Here is a 24220-nt window from a genome sequence, read left to right on the forward strand (position 1 = left end):
CCGCACACGGCTCCTGGCTTTAATGGTGTCCTGTTGAGTCCGTTTTGCTGTGCGCCAGGGCAGGGGGGAATCACTTTATCAGTATTTCAGTGTCATGAGCTGCCCCCGCTTTAAAATGAGAGAGAAGCTAGAACCTGCTCATGGAGGAAAGCTTTGTAGCATTTATCTTATAGGAGACCAAGCGGGTTCAAAGCTCAGAGGTGCAATCCAAACCCCCCCGTGAACAGCCTCTTGTTTTCACGCTGATGGTTTAAATGGTGCAACGTGCATCTCCGCTAACCCCGGCAGCCAGTTGAAATTATCTTTGTGCCTGGCATGGACCCAGTTCTTTTTAATAAGCAAAGCAGAGCCAAACTGACTCCAGATTGACATCAGGGATGTGGCAGGGTCTGCGTTGCAGGCAAAATGAAAGTTTAAACCCAGCTTGAGTTGGATTAAAAAATATATATAAAGGGATGTTGCTCCTAATCATAGAAAATGAGGGTTGGAAGGGAGCTCAGGAGGTCACAGCTAGTCCGACCCCTGCTCCAAGCAGGACCAGCCCCAGCTAGATCAATGATTTGAGGAATCATAAATCATCCAGATAAGGAGCTGCTTGATTGCATGACATGGGGGAACTTCAGGGCTGTGCAGGTTCGGTCACCCAAAGAGCTTTCCTCTGGCCTGGTTTCACCCCCCACAAACACCCTGTAACAGTGGTTCTCAACTGTGGCACCCTGGGGTGCTGGGAGATCCCTTGACGGGTATTAGCGCATCTAGATGTGCAAACGTCGACATGCGAGTCATGAGATAAACCCAGAGATTGCCAATAGGGGTCCGGACGTCACAAACATCCTGCCCCGTCTTGGGCTTTCGGACTTTTTTGCAACAAGAGGAATGGCTCTTGCATTTTTCCATCATCGAAAAAGAAGTGTAAGCTCAAAGCGGGGATTTTCTGAGGATGGCCTTGAGTCTAAAAACGCTGAGAACCAGCGTCCTACAACCAAGAAATAAACCCATTTCTCTGCCTTTCATTGGTGCCTGGAAGAAAGGGTGATTTGAGATGCACGTGGTTGGCTTAGGATGATTTGGGCCTGAGCTGGCACATTTTTAAAAAACAACCTTTTAAATATGCCCCAATTAAGATTTTTTGGGGGAGGAAAAAACCCAACAGGGGACTTTTTTGCTGCCTTGGGACAGTCCACAAGACCTTTGCAGCAAGGGAGAGACTGACTGGCTGTCAGGGGACCCATGTAAATACTGTATCTTCTCGCATATAGCACGCCCCTGAAAAAGATACACACCTTGTTTTTGAAAGCCCAATGAATTTAAAAAGATCTTTCCTTGCTTCAGCAGGAGCCTCTCCCAAGAGGGAAGAGAAAGTGTCTGCAGCCAGCAGCTAGACAGCACCACTTGCAGCACCGCAGCGTTACTTTGTGCTCAGGGCACACTCCCACCCTGTGCCCCTGCTCCCCGGAAAGGCAGAAAGTGTTTTTACCGTATTTCCTCACTGATAACAGCCCAGTTTTCCAAAGCTGAATTGTGGGGGAAAGTGCGTGTTGTATGTGAGCGAATACGGTAGCCACCAAAGCACAAAGGAAATCCTTGGTGCAGAAGTGGTTTCTCTGCAAGTCTCTGTCCATTCAGCTGAGCTCAGGGTTCAGGTGACTACAATTATTGATTACTGGTGTTGTGGAGGCCTAGCTGCCGAGCAGGGTCTTGTTCTGGTGGGCTCTGGCCCTGAACGGGTTGTCAGTCTAGGTGCAAGGCAAGGGGTGGGAAGTGGATATGCATACACAGGGCAGTGCAAGAAAACAAGATCGGCCAGAGCGACGGGCAGCCATTGGCAAGGTGCGTTGTGTCGTGTTGTGCTTTATTTCGTAGGTGTTGCAGCAGAAGCGAGCGGGAAGGCGGGTCGTGAAGAACGGGGATGGAAAGCATCGGGTGGACGCTGGGCCTTGAAACCAAGCGCGCCCGTCTGCATTTCTGCAGCAACTTACTCCCGTCTCTAACTCTGGGAAAACCCCGGCTGTTCTCTCCCTTCCTCCAACCCAGTCCGATGCATGGGAGTGAAGGGGTTGCGGCAGACCACAGCTGCTAGCCACGGTTCCCCTCCTTGCAGCCAGGGCTGTTCCACGGGACGCTGCTCTGTTTCTTAGCTTTAAGTCATTCCTTCAGCAGCATTTTCCTCCTGGCTTCTGCAAGTGATGGGGACGTCCAGGGAAAGCCTGTGGGCACATGCCGGCCCTGGCATGGGGGGTTGTCTGCCTGGGAAAGGAGGAGGAACAGGAGCACCTAGGGGTGGGGGCACTGGTGTCACTGCGGGGAGGTGGGTGGGGTGGCAGCTGCAGGGACATTTGCTGCGTGGGGGAGTCCAGGGCTGGGACAACAAGAGAGGGGCTGCAGGTCAGGGCTGAGGGGACATCAGATGAGCAGCGTCTGTCCATCTGTCAAGGTGGGAATGGGGTGTCTTTGCTTTGTGGGTGCCAAGTGGGGACTGGAGGAGTGGGCATGCTGGGGGGAGATGTGCTGGGTCTGCCAGGCATTGGCCGAGCTGTGCGTAATGCCTCAGGGTCCCACGCTGCCAGCCAGCCATGCTGAGCTGCCTCCATCACCAAACCGGTGCTGTTTTCAAGCTGAGTTTTATAATGAAGCAAGCCAGCGAGCTCCCCCACCTCATCTGGAGGGGGGTCGGAGGAGCATTGTGAGAGCAAAAGGCGCAGCCAGCAGTGATGAGAGGGATGGCAGGGCTGGACCGTGCCAGGCCAGGCTGCCCAGGAAAGTCCTGGGCCAGCAGGTGGTGCTGCGGGCATGGGCATGGCACGGAGCTGGACCTATGCTGGAGCTGGGAGGTGCTGGATGGGGGCTTCAGCACAGGGGATGCAGGTGGGGAGCGAGGCAGCAGCTCCCAATGCTCTCCCAATGCTCTCTGCTTTGTGGCAGAGGGGCTGTGAGCTGCATCCCAGCAGCTCGGGGGCTTCCCTGCTCTGCTCAGCCCCACACCAGCACCCTGGAGCCCAGCACTGCTCTGACGTGGGCTGTGCACTGGTGGCGATGGCCTGGTCCCTGATGGGGGCTGAGGCTGGTGCCAGAACTTGTTCCAGTCCCATAGTGGGCCCTGGAAGCTAGGCTCCCCTGAGCTCCCCTGCTGCTGCACACCATCCATCCCCGGCCTGCGGCTCTCTCAAGGACTTGGGCCCCAGGGGAGGTCCCTCGTACCAGGATAGCAGCCTTGGCTCTTTACTGCTGAGCCTGCATCTCTGGTGGTGCCCCAGTGCCTGTGGGAGATCAGGTGTGCAGAGCTGAATGCTCCTATTGTGGCACTGCCTAGACAGGCGTCAGCAAGGTTTTGCAGCTGCGAGTTGCTCTGATGAAGCTGAGCTCCAAGCATAGCCGGAGCCGGAGCCGGAGTGACTACTTCTCCCCTTCACCGCTACTTCTTGCCACCCCAACCAAGTGCCAAGCTGCAGAAACACCATTAAGGACCCCTGGCTCCATGGGCTGGGTAAAACGGCTGCATCCAGCCCACAGGTTTTAGGTTGCCAGAGACTGAACTTGGGAACTCAATCAGAGGGAGCTCCAATGTGCTGAATGCTGTACAAACACATAGCAAGTACTGTATGCATTCATAGGCAGACAAAGGTCTTTGGGTAAATCCGATATCTTGTATTAAACCAACTCATATAGTTGGAAAAATTCGTCTTTGCAAGCTTTCAGGTAAAAATACCCTTCATCAGGCTGAGGAAGCATCTGCAGATCATCTGCGCTCTTCCTGGATGGAGTGGTAAAGCAGCCAGAGGCCAGTACGTATGTAAGTACACACATATGTATTCATATAACACACATACCAGTTCCCAAAATGTAGATGGGAGAAGCAGTTAAGGGTGGAAATGAATTGAGGTGCCAGCGTAGAGGCAGGGGAATACTGCAACGACGCAGGGAACTGTGCTTAGCATGGGCTCACCCAGGGCACATGGCACAGACAACAGGATTTGCCCCTGCTCCGTGCAGCTGGACTGATCAGCCCTGGCTTGGGGAAAATCTATTCTTCCTTCTGCCTTTTCCAAATACGGTGCATGCCTTATTCAAGGGCACATTGTAGGTGAGTAGGAGCAGGAGCCTCGGCCAGGCAGGGACCTCCTTGTTCCTTGAGTCTCCAGCTCTTCTATAGGAAACTCATCACTTCCAGCCTTAAGTTGCCCTGGGCCTGTTCCTCCCCAGCTGTTCTGGTGCCACTGTGGTCCTGTGGCCACAGCAGCTCTCTTCTCCACCCCCCCGGCCTCCTCCATGGGGTTTGGGAGCAGCTGGCAGCTTGTGTTGTGCTCCTCTCCCCTGGGAGACAAGGTCTCCATCCCCAACTGTCCCAGCAGCCCTGACCTGCAGCTCATGGCACAAGTGGGGGATACCCCCCAGACTCACTGCTAACGAATGTGACCAGCACCGATGGGGACAGACCAGACCTGAGGACACAAGTGACCAGGCTCTTTACACCCCCTGTCCACCCACCTGCAGGACCTGGCTTTTCCCTGTCCCTGAATGCACCCCAGGCAGTCACTTGTCCAATACTTTATGGGTGTGCTGAGATCATGGGTTCCTTATTGCTGACTCCAGACGTCCCTATTGCAGCAGCGGATGGCACATGTTGTGTTCAGTGGGTTTCTCAGTCATTGCTGCAGCTTGGTGCGTCTCTGTTCCAAGCTTCCCCCATTTGGAAAAGGATGCCTCCACATATTCACAGGCAGCTGTGGCCACCTATGCCACGATATAACACAGACCAGCAATCCAGTTCTCGGCGGCATGCGGGACCAGAGTCCAGGATCCCAGAGGAGGGGCGGTGTGCAAGACTAAGAGGGTCCGGGAGCCTAGAGGCAGGGTGGTGTGTGGGGTCAGGGGGGTCTGGGAGCTCAGAGGATGGGCAGTTTGCAGGACCAGGGGTCTGGGAGCCCAGCAGAGGAGTGGCATGTGGGATCAGGGGAGCCCGGGGGCCAGAGGAGGGGCGGCATGCGGGACCAGGGGTCTGGGAGCTGTGTAAGGGACTAGGGGGGTCCAAAGGCCCAAGGGGCTGAGTTTATAAATAAACAGCATCACAGAGAGTGAACACCTGCAAAGGTTGAGACGTGGTGTAGGGAAGGTACGGAGCCGTGCAATGAGCCCGAAAGGCAACAGATGCCCGGCAGGTCGAGAGGGTCTGAGAGTGCAGGACTGCGACGGAGAAGACCTAGGAGGGGCCCGGGGCGATCGGCACAGGCTCAGGCTCACTCAGAGCCTACAGGCAGCCTCCCCTATATAACCTTCATCAAGAGCAAGGCATGGTGAACGAGTTTCAAGGGAAGGGCTGCAGCCGAGCCAGAGCCAGGCAGAGGCCACATGGCTCCTAGGAGGCATCATGGCTGGCCCGGTGGCCATGGACTTGTTACATCATCCTCAACTGTGAGGGATCACTGACGACCATGAGCCCTGATTAAACCATCCCAGTCAAGAGTCTGTCGAACATGCTCTTGAAAACTTCCAAGGACAGAGATGTCACAGCCGCCCTAGGCAGCCTGTTCCTCTGCTTGATCACCCTCAGAGTCAGAGTTCCTCCTCATCTCCAGCCTTACTGCAGCTTGAGGCCATTGCTCCTAATCCTGTCCCCCTACAGCCACAAAGAAAAGCCCATCTCCATCCTCTCTGTCATAGTCTTCAAATACCTGAAGAGCAATGATCAAATCCCCCTTCAGTCTTCTCTTCTGGAACAGCCAAGTGAGCAATTCCTGCAGCAAAGGCAGAAAGGCTTCAAAAAATGGGGATAATATCTGCAGTGAATTCATTTACCCATCCGCCCCCGGGGACACATGTCAGCGCTCACTGGTCTCTTCTGTCTCTTTTTAATTAAATGCAGGAAAGGCGGGAGAACCCTGGCCGAGCCGGAGAAGAGGACAGAATAAATCCAGAGCTGCTGTAGAGCCAGATGGCTCATCTCAGGGACCCACGGGCTATGAAGCAGAAACTGTTTGAATCCATCTGAACTTTATGTCTGTGGTGCAGCAGGTGCTGTGAGATAGCCAGTGCTGTGGGATGGGACTGGCTTTGCCTATGTTAGTGACAGATCTCATAGCAAGAGGATGACTGTATCTACCCAAAGAAGATGCAAAGAGGATGGAGCTGAACTGTTCTCAGTGGGGGCAGGTGACAGGACAAGGAGCAATGGGCTCACGTTGCAGCAGGGGAGGTTGAGGATGGATATTAGCAGAATTTTCTCACTAGGAGGGCAGTAAAACACTGGAACAGGCTACTCAAAGAGGTTGTGGGATCTCTATCCTTGGAGGTTTTTAAGACCTAGTTAGACAAAGGCTTGGCTGGGATGATGTAGCTAGGGCTGGTCCTGCTTAGAGCAGGGGGTTGGACTAGATGTGACCTCCTGAGGTCCCTGTGACCCTCATTTTTCTACAATTCTCTCCATCTCCGCTGACTTATGCCATGCTGTTAGAGAACACAACAAAGTTAATGTAATTTCTCACAGATCACATGCGCCTTTTCTCCCAAAAACTATCTGCTGGAAATGGGAGTGCATGTTATAAGCAAGGAGGTATGGCAATAGCAGTTTCTGCGTGGTAAGTCCCTGCCTGGGGAAAGTGAAAGTGTGTGCTTCACCGGGAACAGCAAAATGCACACACTGGGCTCCCCAGCTGCTGCTACTCTGTGACTTACCAGTATTTTCAAGGAAATGTCTTTTTATTCCTTCATTCTGCCTTTCAAAAAACAAAGCGCTTCTCTTATTTGGGGGCATATTGTATTCAAGAAAATATGGTATATGGCCTGCGCATCCATCTTTCCTCTCCTTTTCTTCCCCCGAGTCTGGAGGGACTGGGTTTTGTACAAGATTCACTGCCCTTCATTTTTGGTGGGCTTGCTCCGGGATAGTTGGCCAACGTGTAGATTTTGTAGCGTGCTCTGCTGAACCAGAGGTTTGTGATCATCCCAGCTTCTCCGGTGAGCAAGCAGCAGAAAAACCTGTCTCCTGTACACGTGAATCCTGCACTCAGCCGATATCCACTGCTGATGTGGAATATGGGTATTGCTGGAGCCTGCGACTACATGGAGCGCAATGGTTCTCAGACCAGTCCTGCGGCTTTAAAGACGCGGTTGCACCCTATGAGCTGGACCAAGTTTGAAATGAGATCCCAGCGCAGAGAGTAGCAGGGTGATGTCTTGCAGTTGCATGTACTGGTTTGAGGCCTGACTGGGAGGGGCTGGAGGAGATATTTGGAAAATGTATAAATTTGGGAGGTTGGAAAGTAGTTATGCTGAGTGATGGTTTCTTAAGCACAGGCTGGATCATTGCATGCACAGGTGGATCAAAGGAACGGCCATGATCTCAGACAGCAAGGATCCTGAACATTTAACTCTTCCTGTACCCAGCGTGGAGGGGAGAGAGGTGTGAATAGTGGCTTGATTTTCCTCCAGGGCTTCCACCAATTCCGAGAAGGACAGAGCAGAAAGGTCCCTGAGCCCATGTCCGTGAGGTTCCTACATAAAAGCCTGCTGTTTTTCCTCCGCTGAGCACTAGAAGCAAAGAGTTCTTCATCATGAGATGCATTAGGTCCTGTAGTGGAGTGGAGGCATTGTAGGTTATCAAGGAAATCCATATTCGGAAGCACATCAGCAAGGCAGGATGCAGCACCTGCTTTGGTTGAAGAGAGCAGGAATCCTTTAATTCTTCGTGACCAAAGCATAGGCTTACAGGAACACTTGTGCCAGAGACCCCTTCATTTCCAGCCATGAGGGGAGGACATGGAAACAGGAAGATGAGGAGATTTGGTGTTTTGGTACCACACATCAGTGACTATGATCCCTTGCTCACTGCCATGATTCACTGACTTCCATTTCTGTGCCTCCTGCGCAGTTGTGTAGTGTTTGGTTTTGAGGGATGACTGGATCATGAATAGTCTTTATGGCTTCTGCTTCCTATCTGGAAACTGGTAGATAACTGGTGACATTTTGGTCACCAGTATGCTGGGCCAGCAATATACTGGGTTGCATTAACTGGAAGGTCACTTGCAAATCAAGGGAAGCAATTCTTCCTCTCTAGCCGGCACTGGTGAGGCTGCCCCTGGAGGACGGTGTCTGGTTTTGGGCCCCACGCTTCAAGTAGGGGACAGACTGGGAAGAGTTCAGCACAGAGCAGCAAAAATGATTCAACGCCTGGGAAGCCGGACTGATAGGACTGGGGTTATTTAGTCTGGAGAAGAGAAGCCTGAAGGGGGATTTGATCACAGTTCAAATACCTGACAGAGATTAGCGAGAGGAGGGAGATAGTGCTGTCTCCAGCAGCCACTGAGAAAAGCCCAAGAGCAATGGCCTCAAGCTGCAAGGAGGGAAATGTAGGTTGGAGATGAGGAGGGACCTTCTGACTCCGAGGGGGATCAAGCATAGGAACGGGCACCTGGAGAGGTTGTGGGATCTCCATCCCAGGACATTTGCAAGAGCAGGTTGCAAGACAGACACTTGGCTGGGATGGGTTAGTCAGGGATGATCCTGTCTAGAGCAGGAGGCTGGACTAGAGGTGACCTTAAGAGGTCCCTTCTAGCCTGACTTACCTATGATCCTCTGACTTCTCTCCAGATCGAGTGATCCAGCTGTTCTGGGGAGAAATCTCTCTCCTTCATCCCAGTGATGTCCTCTGATGGTGGCAACAGCCAACCAGTGGGTAACTGCCCCCATAAATCTGCTCCTGCCTGCACACGACTCCAGCAGCAGACCTGGGTTAGACCCAGGCATGCAGCGCTTAGGGCAGTGCCAAATAATCTCCTGTCTGCCGCAGCTTCCCTTCAGCCCACAGCCAGGCCTGACTCAGCTGCAGCACATGCATGCTGCAGATACTCTCAGGGCACGTCTGTGCTGGTTCCCCAAACCCTCTGCCAGCCCTGCCCGCGAGCGCTGGCTCTCCACCCTCCTACCCCAGCAAAAGCCCTCTGGGGCAGCCCCAACCTGAGAGCAAGAGGAGGACCATCCTCACCCCAAGTCACGGGTTTGGAGGCAGGGTAGGTGGGTGGGGTGAAGTTTCTGGGGGCATAGACAGATGCCAGTTGTTCTCCTTTGTCCCTACATGCTCGTTGTTTGTTGAAGTCAATCAAGTAGAGTCACTAGGTGCTCTTTATTGTTGGCAGCGGAGCTAATTTTTGTTTTATTGGCTTTTCCAGAACAACTGTAAGGTCTCTGCTCACTTGCTGGATGAGCATGGTGCTATGTACAATCTGCGATGAATCTGCCCCTCCTAAAAGCACATCCCATACGCTGTCCTGACACCTGCCTGCCACCCTGCTCGTTATAGCAGACTTCTGTTCTTGTTTTTTACCTTACTTATCCATGTCCCCTATGCGTCTTCCCCCCTGAATTTAGCAATGGGAAATTGGGGCACATGTCTTAAACTCTCCAGAATCACATTTCTCACTTGATTAAATGGAAACATTTTTTTTTTCTCTCCCCATTTTGCCTTCCCTAAACAAGGTGCATGGTAGACTAATGCATTCGGTATTTAAAAGCCAGCTGTTCTCGGTGTTCCGAAATCTGCTGGCTGCGATTTGACCTTTGTGGTGCTACCTGGTAAAAGGGTTGGGATAATGTGCCAAAATGTGGGGGCTTTTAATCCAGGGGTTTTGGAGACAGCTCCTTCCTCGTGTAGGATGTTGGTGAAATCTCCTGTTTCTGTTCTGTTTGGCTGGGGCTTGGGATTTTTCATGCCCTGCTCTGCCTCCAGGTACAACTCTGATTTCCACCCCCGAAGCTCACAACACTTTGTCGGTTCTTCTCAGATATTTCTTGGCACCCTCTGGCCCTTAGAAGAAGCAATATTGCAAAGCCATCTAGGGACACCAAGTCAGGACGTGCTCAGCTCGCACGTCTGAGCAAGTACAACGCACAAGGCAGCCGAGCTGGGCTCCGTTACCAGCTCAGGGGGTGTCCTGCAATCTGCTCGAGAAGCAGGACAGCATCAGAGCGAAGGTCACGTGCCCCAAGGGACATCCGTGGGTTCACGATGCAGCCGTGGTAGCTGGCAGATGTGAGATGCAGGGGGCTCTTTTGGAGAGTTTTGCCCTGAAACCAAAACAGCTGGTTGAAGAGCAATATTGAAAAGTGCTCTAAATTCCACATGCAGAGTTTTATCCAAGAAATGCTCTCCAGGAAATGAGCATGAATTAAATCAAGCCGGAATGACTTTCTTTTGGCACCTGCCTCTCCAAGCAGAAGCCTGCTTTGCGCTCTCCTGTCTAGAGATAAAAATCCCTTTGACCCCACTTGTGTCTACCTCTATTGCCCTTCTGCTTTCCCCGAGCTGGATCCATGCACTCCTCCAGCTCCACCACCGTCCTCCTTCCCCGGTCCCAACTCCTACACTCCCCTGACCCTCCTCTCAGTGAGCTCCCTGGTCTCGCTGGAACCAGTGCTTCAGCCTCACCCTTGACTTACCTGCAATTGCCTCTCTTTTCCAGACTCAAAACTGTGTCCTCCTCCAGCTTTCATGTTCACCCTCTCCTAGTTCTCCTCCCACCTTCCAAATCACTTCTTCAGGTCAGTGGAGATGGACTTTTCTCTGTGACTGTAGAGGACAGGAGCAGGAGCAACAGCCTCCAGCTGCAGCAGAGGACATTTAGATTGGAGACTAGGAGGAACTTTTTGACTCTGAGGGCATTGAAATGGGCATGAAGAGAGGTAGCGGACTCTCCATCCCCTGAAGTCTTCAAGATTAGGTTGGACAGACACTTGTCTGAGATGGTTTAGTCAAGGAAGATCCTGTCTTGAGCAGGGGGCCGGACCAGATGCCCTCATGAAGTCTCTTCCAGCCCTACTTCCCTATGAGTATGTCCTTTGGAGCATCCTCATCCTCTCTCCAATGTTTTTCACGACCTTACAGGGCTAGAAAATCCAGTTAGATGGCTGAAGTGATGAAGAAGTACTGGGTTTTCTGACAAACACTTTTTTAAATGATCCCTTAATGAGCAAGACAGTGTTTTCACTGCTCTTGGGTGGCTCAAAAGTGCTGGCAGGGCAGGGAGGGTGTGGACCTACACCTGGGTCTTAGAAAGTGTAGTGTCCTGGTTGTCGGACTCATAGAATCAGGAATCACGGAGCAGCAGGGCTGGAAGGGACCTCCCGAGGTCACAGCTGGTCCAATCCCCTGCCTGAGGCAGGATCAGCTCTGTCCAAACCATCCCAGACAAATGCATAACCTAAACTCTGCACAAAACTACCATAAACCCTGACACAACAGCAGACATCACACCTGAGCCTGCTACAGGTAAAGCAGGGGAACCACAGCAGCCAGTGTCCTATTTTTATAAAAGGTTGTTAATATACATTCAAGAGATCCCAGGAAGAGGCTGTGCCATCTGCTCTGGAGCAAGGCAATACCCCTCCATGCCCATCCGAGCCCTCTCCTTGGACCGTAACCTGTTAGTGGTGGAAAGGACCATAGAGCTACATCACCTGGAGTCTTTTACTCCTCGTAGGGTCTCCCCCGGTGCACAGATCTGCAGTGAGGTCCCAGACTGAGCACAGTCCAAAATCCTGAAGAACCCAATGGCACAACAGGCGTACTTGAGGACCTGCTGGATCCCTGCAGCTGTGAAAGCAGATGAGGACTGCAGCGGGATGGAGGTCTCCAATTGCCTTGGACATCTTTGCCGCTGGGTTCAGGGCTCCTTCCTGTCAAATCCCAGCGTCTGTCGCTTGCACACTAGCTTCTCCACATTAAAAGATGTCACATGCAGGCTTCCATCAGGGATGCCATCCCCCCCGGCAGACATCAGCCTTGTGTTGAGGGATAGCTAAAGAAGTGGCATCTGAGAGGCCATGGGTAAGTGGGGTCAGCTGAGGAAGGGCTGGAGGGCAGCCCCAGCACCGAGTGCTTGGATAAGGCTTTGGAGGGCTGCAGCTGAAGTTAGCAAATAAGTACGCAAGTAAGTGGTCTTCTTTTTTAAGAAACATAAGACTGCCTTATGCTGTTATCATCATATGCTACATCACTCTACTTGACACTCCCCACTATGAGGTTTTGTTCAACTCTTTCTCCAACTGGTTGAACGGAATTTATTAGTACGATCATTCTTACTTTGCTTTGTGGTTCAGGCCTGTGTATTATAAGTCTTCTACACTTTATTTTTCACCTTACTGTATTAGGTACATGCCTGGAATTTACAAATGAGGCAAGCACAAAACCCCTTTGACTTTGTATAGATTTAAGACCACATATAGCATTTAAAATAAATCTCTTAGTATTCTTACTAAATGAGATTTGGGGCCTCCTGGAAAAAGATGGTGCTGGGAAGCTGCTGCCACCTGCACGGAGCCCTGTGCCCACCCCTGGCCTGGCTGGAGGGGAGGAGGCACAGGCTGCCTGCCCCAGATGCTCGTGGCCTGGATGCCCGCCTGGGCTGTGCTGCTTCTAGTGCCCCAGCAGGCCCCTGATTGGTAAGGGCCCTGTGTTTGTTTTTGCCCCAGATTCAATGACAGGAAAAATTATGGTACATTTTGGGGTGTTGGTTGGTAGCTGTGTTGATCTAAGGACACAGACAAGGTTCTTTGGGTAAATCCAATATCTTTTATTGGACCAACTCAAAGAGTTAGAAAAATTGGTCTTTGCAAACTTTCAGGTACAAACAAAGTACAGAGAAGGATGTTTGTGTCCAGAAAGCTTGCAAAGAAGAACTTTTTCCAATGTTTTGAGTTGGTCTAATGAGACACCAGGTTTACCCAAAGAACTGTAACTGTTTATGACACCAAACAATTTTGAGGTCACCAGACTATTCCAATGTTTCTCTGATCCTACCCTGCATAAAATGAACTGTTCCAAACAGACAAGTTTCTTTGGGTAAATCCGATATCTTTTATTAGACCAACTCAAATAGTTGGAAAAATTAGTCTTTGCAAGCTTTCGGGTATAAATACCCTTCGTCTCCAGCTATTTGAATTAGTCTAATGAAAGACACCACATTTACCCAAAGAACTTTGCCTATGTCCTTAGACTGACATGGCTACAACCAAACGGGAGATTTTATCACACCTTTAACTCTCCTATGAAATATGAACTTTCATTTCTACCCAGGAGAACTTTTACAATTTTTCCCCCTTCGCCTGATGAAGGGTGTTTGTGCCTGAAAGCTTGTTAAGAAGAATTTTCCCAGCTCTTTCAGTTGGTTTAATAAGAGATACCAGATTTACCCAAAGAACTGCATCTGCACCAAACCACTGTGAGGTCAACAGACTAATCCCACTTTTCTTTGAGCCTAACCTGCATAAAATGAACTGTTCCAAACAGATTTTTATCATAACTGCTATGAAATATGAACCTATAAAATATGAACTTTCATTTGTACCCATGGGAACTTTTCCAGAGCTTTCATTTCTACCCAGGAGAACTTGTACAATCTTTTCTCTGATGCTGGATGAAGGGCCTTTGTGCCTGAAAGTTTGCAAAGATTTTTTCCAACTCTTTGGTTTAATAAAAAATATTGGATTTACCCCCTGTAACAGGTTTCCTTCCCCCGAGCCATCTTGCCTGTTATCCACGCCCTATGTGGGGCGCCCTTGGAGTCCCCTTTAAGGTTTCTTGTGTCCCGCTCTCTACTCGCCTGCCACGTCTTGATGGAAAATTGTTATATTGATGTTCTTGTAAGCTGAGACTGCCTATTATATTTCATATGCTGGGGCCCACCTCCACAGGCCTCGACCTCTAGCCTCTCTAGCTAGGCCTCCCCATCTAAACCCACCAAACAGGGTTCGACTGAGGCTCTAGCCCTTTTCCTTGTCTTGAGGCCCTCCTTTCTGCTCCAGTCTGGAGTCCAACCTCCCTAGCCCAGAGGCCTGACCAACAGCAAGGGGGCTGGAGGTTCAAGGCCAGGGAACGGCCCCAAACCCACGCCGTCCCAGTCCACAAAAACCAAAAAGACAAAACTGTACCTCAGGGGCATGAGACCACCCCAGCCTTTTAGGATTGCACCCTCTGGTGCCAGGGTCTGTACCCCCCAAAATCCTGCACCCACACTGGCACCAGGGCCTATGTACCCCAAATACTGCACCTTCTCTAGCACAGGGGTCAGTACACCCCAGATCCTGCACCCACACGGGCACCAGGCCCCCACAGTGTAGTGAGGTCCCAATGAGGCCTCCTTCTTCCCCACTAGCCTCACCAAACCACCAGTGTTATTAAAAAAAACCCATAAACAGTCTGTCCACAGGCTATAACCTCCGCCAAAAAAATACAACCAAAAAAGGCAACACACCAGCTTATATTTACTCAGAGGTCATGCTTCTGCTCCCCGCTGTCAGCTACTGTCCTTCCTCTGGGGTTGCAGCTGCTTCTCCGGGTTCCTCAGTAGTTCCTTCAGTCTTTAGACCAACCACTCCCCTAGCACTCACACACACTCCTTCTCCTTTGGCTGCCAGGACCCCAACTACTGTCCAGCCCAGGGTTTTTATAGTCCTGGCCTGCTCGCTTCCCATCACCTGACAAGCTGGCTGGGCTCGACTTTTAGCCCCTACCTTACCAACGCGCTGTGCCCTGAAAGCCCTGATCTTAAAAGAATCAACCTGCTTTCTGGTAACAGGGCTAGGGTTCCCTGTTACACCCCCCAAAACACCTTGTTTGCCTATGGCACCAAACAATTTCAAGATCAACAGACTAATCCGAGCCTAGTAAAACGAACTGTTCCAAACACCTTTAACTCCTATGAAATATGAACCTTCCTTTCTCCCTGGCAGAACTTGTACAATCTTTTCTCCAATGCCATTTGAAGGGTGTTTGCATCCGAAACCTTGCCATTATTTTATTTTATTTTATTTTTGTTGCAAAAATCAAGTTGATCTAATAAAAGATTGCCTCTGCCACGAGTGTGAAGGGTGTTTGTGTCCGAAACCTCGCAATTATTTTATTATTTTATTTTATTTAATTTTATTTATTTATATATTGCAAGAATGGAGTTGGTCTAATCAAGGACATCACCTCTGCCGGGCGTGCTGATTGCTTTTGGTGCACTTGACGCCCTTGCGCTGTGATTCATGGTGCGCGACGCATGAGGGTGGCAATACAGCGCCGCCGCACGTGGAGCCCCCCCCCCAGAGCTGCGCGGACTCCAAGCCCCAGCGGCCCCCGCGGCGGGCGCTTCCGGGAGTGCGCGGGGCACGCCGGGAGCCATAGTGGCCGCGGCGGTGGCGGCGGCGGCGCCGGGCTCGGCGGACTCCAGGTCCCGTCATGCCCCGCGCGGCAGCGGCGGCGGCGACGGTGGCCGGCGAGGGGGGGCCGCGCCGCGCCGTGCCGCGCCGTGAGGGAGCCGAGCCGGCCGCGGCGATGTCGGTGCAGGTGGCGGCGCCGGCCGTGGAGCTGAAGGAGCTGGGCGGCCCCATGGAGCCCGCGGGCGCCGGGCTGTCCTGCCTGCCCGCCGACCCGCCGCCGCCGCCGCCGCCCTCCGCCATGAAGCGCAGCGACCCGCAGCTCCGGCAGCGCGACGGCGCGGGGGGCGCGGGCGAGGCGCTCGTCAGCCCCGACGGCACCGTCACCGAGGCGCCCCGCACCGTCAAGAAGGTAGGGAGCCCCACGTGGGGCAGGGCAGGGGGTCCCCCGGGGTGAGGGCTCCCCATTCAATACAATGTGGGGTCCCCCAGGGGTGAGGGGTCCCCATTCCGCACAATTTGTGGCCCCCCCGAGGTGAGGGCTCCCCATTCTGCACAATTTGGGGTCCCCCTGGGGTGAGGGCTCCCCATTCTGCACAATTTGGGGTCCCCCTGGGGTGAGGGCTCCCCATTCTGCACAATTTGGGGTCCCCCTGGGGTGAGGGCTCCCCATTCTGCACAATTTGGGGTCCCCCTGGGGTGAGGGCTCCCCATTCTGCACAATTTGGGGTCCCCCAGGGGTGAGGGCTCCCCATTCAATACAATTTGGGGCCCCCTCGGGGTCAGGGCTCCCCATTCAATACAATTTGGGGCCCCCCCATGGTGAGGGGTCCCCATTCTGCACAATTTGGGGTCCCCCAGGGGTGAAGGCTCCCCATTCAATACAATTTGGGGCCCCCCGGGGTGAGGGCTCCCTATTCTGCACAATTTGGGGTCCCCCAGGGGTGAGGGCTCCCTATTCTGCACAATTTGGGGTCCCCCAGGGGTGAGGGGTCCCCATTCAGTGTAATTTGGGGTCCCCTGGGGTGAGGGGTCCCCATTCTGCACAATTTGGGGTCCCCCCTGGGGTGAGGGGTCCCCATTCTGCACAATTTGGGGTTCCCTGGGGAGAGGGGGGCTGTTCTCCTCATGGGTGCCCCCCCAGCAGTGATGGGGGCCCTGTCCATGTCCCAGGCTCTGCCCCTCAGGGTGGGACCCACTCTGGGGAGGAGGGAGGGTGGCTCCACAGAGCGGGGGTCGCTCAGGTGGAGACCCCCCCCCCCCCCCAGTCAGAAGCTGCTCTCGTGGGTGAGGGTCTGGGGGTTGCCCTGGCATGTGGGGCGTCTTGGGGAGCCCCAGGGGTGTCTGTCCGTCAGTGCTGTGTGTGTGTCCCCTCCAGTGCTGCGGGTCACCACCGTGTGTGAGGACCGGCCTGCTGCCTCCCAAGCGGATCTGTGCAGGGGCTTATAGCTCAGCCACGCGCCCTGTTAGGACGTGGACTTGATTTGGTCCAAAAATCTCTTTTTCTGTGGGAGAGAGGTCCCAGCTGGAGAGCCCTTGCTTGCAGCCTGTCCCGCCAGATAAGTCTGTGGAAGGACCAGAAGAAGCTGGTGCACTCGCCCGTCCTTGGAGAGTGATCTTGGGTGAGGCTCCTAATTTCAAACCCAGGGAGTCCTCTGCATGCCTCCCCGAGATCCTCCCACCCGCAGACGAGAGTCCGGGATCTGTTGTTTGATGTCCCACCCTATCGCCTTCTGTAGTGGTCAGCTCTGTTAGAAAGCAAGGTCGCCTTTTTCTTCTCCGTCCCCTCCTTGGGAGTCCATCATTAAAAGGACACTCGTCTTTCTACATACTCTCTTCCTGAAACCATGACTTGGTTGATAACAGGATGGGCATAGTGGCAGGTCAGTCCTGCCACAAAGCGATGGCATATTTAGACTCTCTAAATGCATCAGGAGCAGGAGGACTGCTGTGGGTGGTGAGGGATGCTACAGGGATCATTGTAAAGGGCTCTGCCTTTTTCCCTCTAGCCTCACTCGACAGGGCCTGATGCAAGAGCAAACGGCGCTGAGCTTTGGGGGAGCTGCGGTCGGAGCACAGATTATGCCCGAGGAGCTGCTAATCCCCCCCAGTCTGTCCCCATTGCCTAGTGTTGGGGACTGTCAGTCTGTGCGGTTGTTATTGGAAGCGAGTTGTGTCGAACGCGGGTGTCTGGTAGAACATGCTGTTCCTTCTGCTCGATGATGCTGCTGCTTTCCAGTGAGTTCAGCTTGTGCTTTGTTCCTGTGCCCAAAAGGTTCATTTTACCAGGTTGACAAATCCAGGATTACTTTCCTCACTGCCCTGAGAGAAGAAACAGTAGATTTAAGAACAGGTGTTTTGTTTTTTTTTTAATTGTTATGAAACCAGCACCTGAAAAATTGCCTGTGCGCAAGCTATCCAGGGCTTGCGTGGTACAGCAATAAATATAAAAGCAAATGCGTACCCCTTGTAAGGCAGTGTAGAATAATAAATGTAAAATTCCTGTGGTTTTAAGACTTTCCAGGCTTGTCTTGATTGGAAGGCTAGAGAGGGAAACTGTTGTAAATGTCTTAGTGAATGCATGTCGAAATCCTAGGATGGATGAAGTAAGCTGTACTTCTAGTGTGTGAACAGGTCAAGTAGAAGGCAGGGTAGATTTCCAGTTTATCACTAACCAAAGTAGGTGGGGTGGGGAGTGTGCGTGTGTTTACACCAGCCTACTATCTCTCTCTCAACACAAGCTTTTGTTGGGGGGGTGGGGAGGGGGGAGTATATACACCAACTTACTATCATAGAAAATGAGGGTTAGAAGGGACCTCAGGAGGTCACATCTGGTCCAACCACCCACTCAAATCAAGACCATCCCCAAGTAGATCATCCCAGCCAAAGCTTTGTCTAGCCAGGTTTTGAAAACCTCCAAGGATGGAGCTTCCACCAACCTTTCTGGGTAACCTGTCTGGGTGTTTCACCACCCTCCTGGTGAGAAAATTCTTCCGAATATCTAACCTCAACTTCCCTTGCTGCAACTTGAGCCCATTACTCCTTGTCCTGTCATCTGCCGCCACTGAGAACAGTCCAGCTCCATCCTCTTTTGAACCACCCTGCAGGCAGTTGAAGGCTGCTATTAAATCCCTGTCTGGCTCTCAACACAAGCTTTCGTGGGCTGAAGCTCACTTCATCAGATGTTGTGAAAGAACATGTACAAACTACTTCTCTTAGCAGGTCATGTCAACCCTAAAGGGGAGCTTAAGTCTTATTTTGCTAACACATTAAGCATTTCAGGATTCCTGGTGGATGTCTAAACATGCATTAAATTGCATATACTTAAACTCTGTGTTTTTCATCTGTGGAGGTGACCTCAGAGTTTGTTTCAATTAATCAGGGCTCTGCTTTTACTTGATTACTCTCTTCGTTTAGACCTGTTACGCGTATGCGTATCCATTCAGTCTTGCTAAATTCTCCCTGCGCCTATCATCCGGTGGGTGGGCACCAATTAATTTTTTCATTAGATAAGAGTCAAGGTTTTGTACCCAGACTGATGAATGTTAATGATTGTGCACAGTCACGCCAGTTTATTGATACGCTTGTAATAGCTGGTCAATAGAAAAAAATGGCACAGTGAATGCTTAGGCTCTGGTTCTGCAGACACCTATATACGTGTTTAATTTTAATTGTGTTGGTACTTGTGCCATTCATGGAAGTATCAATAACCAAGTTAAATACTCTTTTTTCATACCTGAAGCTTTAAGATTTGTCCTTGAACTTGTTCTAGACAAGGGGTTGGCAAAGTCTGGCTTGCGGGCCAGATTGGGCCTGCAATGGACTCCATTTTTCAGCAGCTCCTGACTGCTGCTGCCGGACCCAGCCCTACTGCCCAGGGACCCTGGCCCATTTGCCCCACACCCCATGGTGGGGACCCGTGTGGGCAGGGCACACGGTCGGGGGACAGGGAAAGGGCTGTTGCTGGGAGCGAGACAGGCGTGGTTGGGGAGACCCCGGGATCTCAGGGTGGTGACAGTGCAGGGCAGAGCCACAAAGCGCTGCCCGCATGCCCCCGTGGATGCTTTAGTAGCTCTGCCACAGCGCCACACTGTCACCGCTCCAAGATCCTGGCCCCAGAGCAGCTCCCTGCCCAGCTGTGCACCCTGCCCATGCAGCTCCTGACTGGGCTCCATGGAGACCCTGAGAGCACAGGGACATACATGACAGCATGAGGCAGAGCCCTGGTCCTGCAGCCCCGCGGTGTCACGGGACTGGCCAGGAGCCTTGTGAGCAGGGGCTGCTGGGAAATCAAGTCCAGCTACTGGCCAGATCTGCCATTTTGCCCGCTCCTGGTTTAGACAACTGTTATAGCCCCCATCTCTGACATCTAGATGGTCGCTAGTAAAGCGACCAAAACACTGGCTTGCATCCATAGATGCTTCTCAGGCAAATCCCGGGACATCATTCTCCCCCTGTACTCGGCCTTAGTGAGGCCGCAGCTGGAGTACTGTGTCCAGTTTTGGGCTCCACAATTCAAAAAGGATGTGGAGAAGCTTGAGAGAGTGCAGAGAAGAGCCACGCGCATGATCGGAGGTCAGGCAAGCAGACCCTATGATGACAGGCTGAGAGCCCTGGGGCTCTTTAGCCTGGAAAAGCGCAGGCTCAGGGGTGATCTGGTGGCCACCTACAAGTTTATCAGGGGTGACCACCAGTATCTGGGGGAACGTTTGTTCACCAGAGCGCCCCAAGGGATGACGAGGTCGAATGGTCACAAACTACTTCAAGATCGTTTCAGGCTGGACATAAGGAAGAATTTCTTTCCTGTCCGAGCCCCCAAGGTCTGGAACAGCCTGCCACCGGAGGTGGTTCAAGCACTTACACTGAACACCTTCAAGATGAAACTGGATGCTTATCTTGCTGGGATCCTATGACCCCAGCTGACTTCCTGCTCTTTGGGCAGGGGGCTGGACTTGATGATCTTCCGAGGTCCCTTCCAGCCCTAATGTCTATGAAATCTATGAAATCTTGGAAGCAGCCTGTATGGCCCAGCCCAGGCTTTTCAAAGGAACCACTTATTGTAGGGCTTCTGCTCTGAAGCATTTGGTCTGAGACACTTTGCAGCTGACAGTCAGAGGTACTGAATAGAGGTCAAAATCATTAGGACGAGTCACAAGAATTGCTTGTAGTCTTAACAAATTTCACTGTGCAGTTGCAGTTCGCTGGTTAGGTGAGCTCCCATTGACTTCAGCTGAGGCTGAATGTTCAGCACTTTATGGATCAGGCTTAAGGCTGTCGTCCATAAATCAGGTTATTAAGAATCGGGAAACGGATGTTGGTGCCTACGATGTGATCTGTCGGTGCCAGCAGCAAAGTGCAAGTTAGGACTCCCAGCTCATTTTGCACCTGCAACTCTTGTGCCTCTTTTTCTCTATGAAATGAGTCTGTCCTCATGGCTTGCACAGACGTGCATTGCACTTGTCTCGCACATAAGGCTTATTAAACGCTTGTAAGCCACACTGAGATCTCCAGATGAAAGGCACAAAGTTTTATTATTAATAATGCATTTGCTCAGTTAACAAATAGAAAGGTTACTTTTTTCTAACCGTCAGCGCTGAAAGCACAGCTTGCTCTGCGAATGTCAAGCTGTGTTCTTTCTGCTGCTTCACATTATCAAAATAAAGGTTCTGGAATCGGAACTGAGCTGGCAATCCTGTTGATTCATTAAGCCGAACAGAATAGAGCACAGCTTGCTCTTCCACAGCTCGACCGCCTCTGCAGTACTGATGGCAGTACAAGCTGCGGGGTTTGTCTGTAAACTAAGTGGGCACGGAGCTGACAACACAGGGCTCAGGTCTGTACGGTAACTGGGTGCATCTCCTAGTCACGTCGCTCATCCGAGTGCAACCCTGACTCAAAATCCTCAGCAACGTGATTCAGTCAGGATAAATGTCTGGTGCTCGCTAGACTGGCACATCACCTGACTGGTGAGCTGCAATTGGGCATTTCGTTTGGCTAAGATTATAAATGACTCTCATGTGGCTTGTCTAAACGATGATTCTGACCTTGACTTCCATTTTATTGCATGGACGAGTCAAAGTGCTGCCTTTTCACCTTAAACCCAGTCGCTTGGTGCAATGTTTTTGCCACGTTTATGGTTGCTGTTATACAGCAGTCCACATCCTTCTCCAGATTTCTGACTGTGCACCCGTATTTGGCATTTGCTCGATTTTGTTCTAATCCATAGTGATCGGTTACACCAGGGTAATAAACGTTTCCCCTGAGGCTGAATTCCCTAGTGCTGCTCATAATGAGTGTGATTTGTATGCTAGTTAGTACGATCTTACCTTTGGAGGCAATAATCTTTCATTGCTGTATAATACACTTGGGTCCATCTCCCTCAGCATGCGCACAGTTTATTTTTAGATAGCGTCTTGGGTGTGACGCATTCAGAGCTTAGTAGAAAGACCAATACGGTAGCCTGGGGTACTGAGAGTCTCCCAGACAGAAAGGGAAAAGGGATGTGCGGAGAAGAAAAAACTAGTGAAATAGAAAAGCATTCAGATGTTAGATCAGTGCAGGAATGAGGTAATGGGCTATGAGCAAAAGTGCCTGAACCCTGTGATCATTTTATTTTATTTTTTAGTGACCGATTAGCAGTTTTCCAGGAATTTGAAGCCATTTGTAACTTGTGCCAAAGTAAGCAGAAATGTTAAACTATTATCTTTTTCTCTTCCTTGTCAGAGAAGTATAAACTCTGTTGTTTTGCTTTATCTGCGGTTTAGAGTTTGCAGTTGATTTGGTTTAGTTATCACCCAGTAGCTCAGGGATGGGCTGTGGGTAGTAACAGGGACTTGGAAATTGTATTTGACCTTTAAGTTGTCTTTTGAGTATCCGCAGTTTATCAGTTGTCAAATAATTTTATGTCCTGCGTCAAATAAAAGGAAAGGGGCAAGAAAGGAAGACATGAGTTAGGTGGTTTGGAGGGGAGAGAGGTGGCATTGTGAATGAGAGTGAGTGACTTTTTAACAGCACAAGACAAAGATGACTGGCAAGTGGGTAGCAAAGACAGGAAGAGTGGATTTATTTGAAGTGAAACGCAGCGTGTATGATGGGGACTTGTTGCAGGCTATCACTAGTTCAACTAGGAGGGCATTTTTGTGATTTTTAGTAGGCTGAAGGCCAGTGCATGTGTTGCTACAACATTTAGTAGCTCCTGAAATTGAGAGCAAGATGGTTGGACCAAGCATACATAAACATTTCAATGGTGGCATTGCTCTGAAGGTAGCAATGCAGGACTTGCAGATGAGAGGGAGAAAGAGAGCTGGTGGCTCAGGACGTTTCAATTTGGAGCTTTGGGTGTAAAGTTAAGGTGATAAATGATACTGGAGAGACCCGAGTTTAACCTGTGAGTGCATGTAGAGGAGGAAAAAGAAGACATGCATGGCATCAGGATTAAAGGTGGTTATATTCAAAAGGAAGATGTTAGTCTTGAAGACATTAAATAAGAAACTGGCCTGTAGATTCAAGCTGGAGGCCAACAAGTAAGGTGAAAGAAGAGCCAGTGATTTGACAGAGCTGCTGTGTTAATGCTGTCTCTGAAAGTGATTGTGGAGCTAGAGATGAATTCTCTCTTCGGGAGCTGAGATATGAACAAGTGGATCAAAACTGAGAACTGGTGACTGTATTAGAAAGGATGAGGGGAAGAAATAAAACCTCACCTCAAAATGGAAGAGAGGCAGTCTGTGTAGTAAGGTCCGGTCTTACTGTATATGGACTGGAGACTGCTCATCTGCTGTGGGTGGTGATCATGGTGATGATCTAAAGCACACTAGATCCAAGAATAAGGGAAATAAGGGGAATCAAAGTGTGGGAGAACAAGTGCCCAGTCTGTCTCTCACCTGTAGCCCTCTCTCACCTGTAGCACGAAGAGCCATAGGCATCCACACTGCAAGCTTGCCCCAAACATGCCTTGACCCTGAGCTACAAGAGCCATCTCTGATGGCGGTTCTTTGCTGTGATGGCATCTATAGGGTCATTAGGTGCCCCTTTTGTCATTGAAAAGTTTTAGCCATGAGTACTCTACTCCAGTGCATGGGTAGACAGGGTGAACTGAGTACTTTACATCTCTGGATGCCCTTTAGATAGCGGTTGCTACTAGCCCGGGCTGGGTTTGTCACAGTCATAGCCCTGAGAGCCATCCCAGCCCCTGTTAGCAGTCGCGTTATTGAGATAAAGATGGAGCAGTTGATGGCAGTGATATAAAAAAAAAGAGTAAAGGTTCAATAAGCTCTAATTTTTCTGACTTATACCCTGAAGCTGTATAGAAATTCTGTTCCCGCCTGTTAGCAGATGTCATTAAGGACTGTGAAGGGAGCCAACATCAAACTTACCAAACGCTGCATTCACTGTGCCTTTATTGAGTTGCGTTGAAGACTCTCTGAGTTTTTGGAGGCCAGTTTGGTGCTGTCTAGTGGGGAGAGTCAGAAATAAGACGGAGGAGTCTCCGATTAGATTTCCTCAAGCAGTTCTCAAAATGTGTGAATGCTGTTAGGTTAAAGACTTCCGAAACCAAATCTCATTTGGGGATGCTTGCTGTTATAACTCAATTGACTATCTCTGTCAAAGACCCTGAAGCAACAGGTTAGAGCTGCACTTTTCTTTCTTTATTAGTAGACTACATTGCTCTCATGGATCTGTGGGGTGTATAAGAAACACATATTTTGGGGTTTTTTGTCCTTTGATGCTCATTGGGCTGTACAAATGGTATCAGATGAAACAGTGCATTGGCAAAGAGTTCAGGAGCCACGTGCGTGCAAGAATAAATTGCAGCTGTCTTTTGTTACATTATGGAAGTACAGCCTGTGGAAATCGGAGCCCAGCAGAGAAAGGATCTTGGCTGTTCATCTCGCAGCAGAGCATTGCATGCAGGGACCGGTAGCCTCCAAGGTTTCTCATCTTGGTATTAAACATGAGGGCAGCTGTTCGCCATGTTGTCCTCTTGTAGCTTGCACTTGGATATCCTGCACGCCAAAAGCTCTGCAGCTGTATCTAACTGGTCAGACTTCAGAGCGATGTGGTACACAAGTGGTTAAAAGTCTTTTGCAGCCAAACG

The 24220-nt window shown here is 51.0% G+C and overlaps 1 protein-coding gene across 2 annotated transcripts in view; it reads left to right on the forward strand.

The window, feature by feature from the left end:
* The first annotated feature begins 15179 nt into the window (after window positions 1–15179).
* The window catches only part of AHCYL2 (adenosylhomocysteinase like 2), a 160024-nt gene continuing 150983 nt past the window's right edge, over window positions 15180–24220 (forward strand). Inside the window, exon 1 of one of the 2 annotated variants that reach the window (XM_019487654.2) lies at window positions 15180–15538. In XM_019487654.2, the coding sequence (XP_019343199.2) occupies window positions 15209–15538 (330 nt within the window). In that variant the 5' untranslated portion in view covers window positions 15180–15208. The remainder of the gene's footprint in view (window positions 15539–24220) is intronic. The other variant, XM_019487652.2, reaches the window with a different exon arrangement.

The sequence above is a fragment of the Alligator mississippiensis genome, chromosome 4, assembly GCF_030867095.1.
Source record: "Alligator mississippiensis isolate rAllMis1 chromosome 4, rAllMis1, whole genome shotgun sequence".
NCBI lineage: Eukaryota > Metazoa > Chordata > Crocodylia > Alligatoridae > Alligator > Alligator mississippiensis.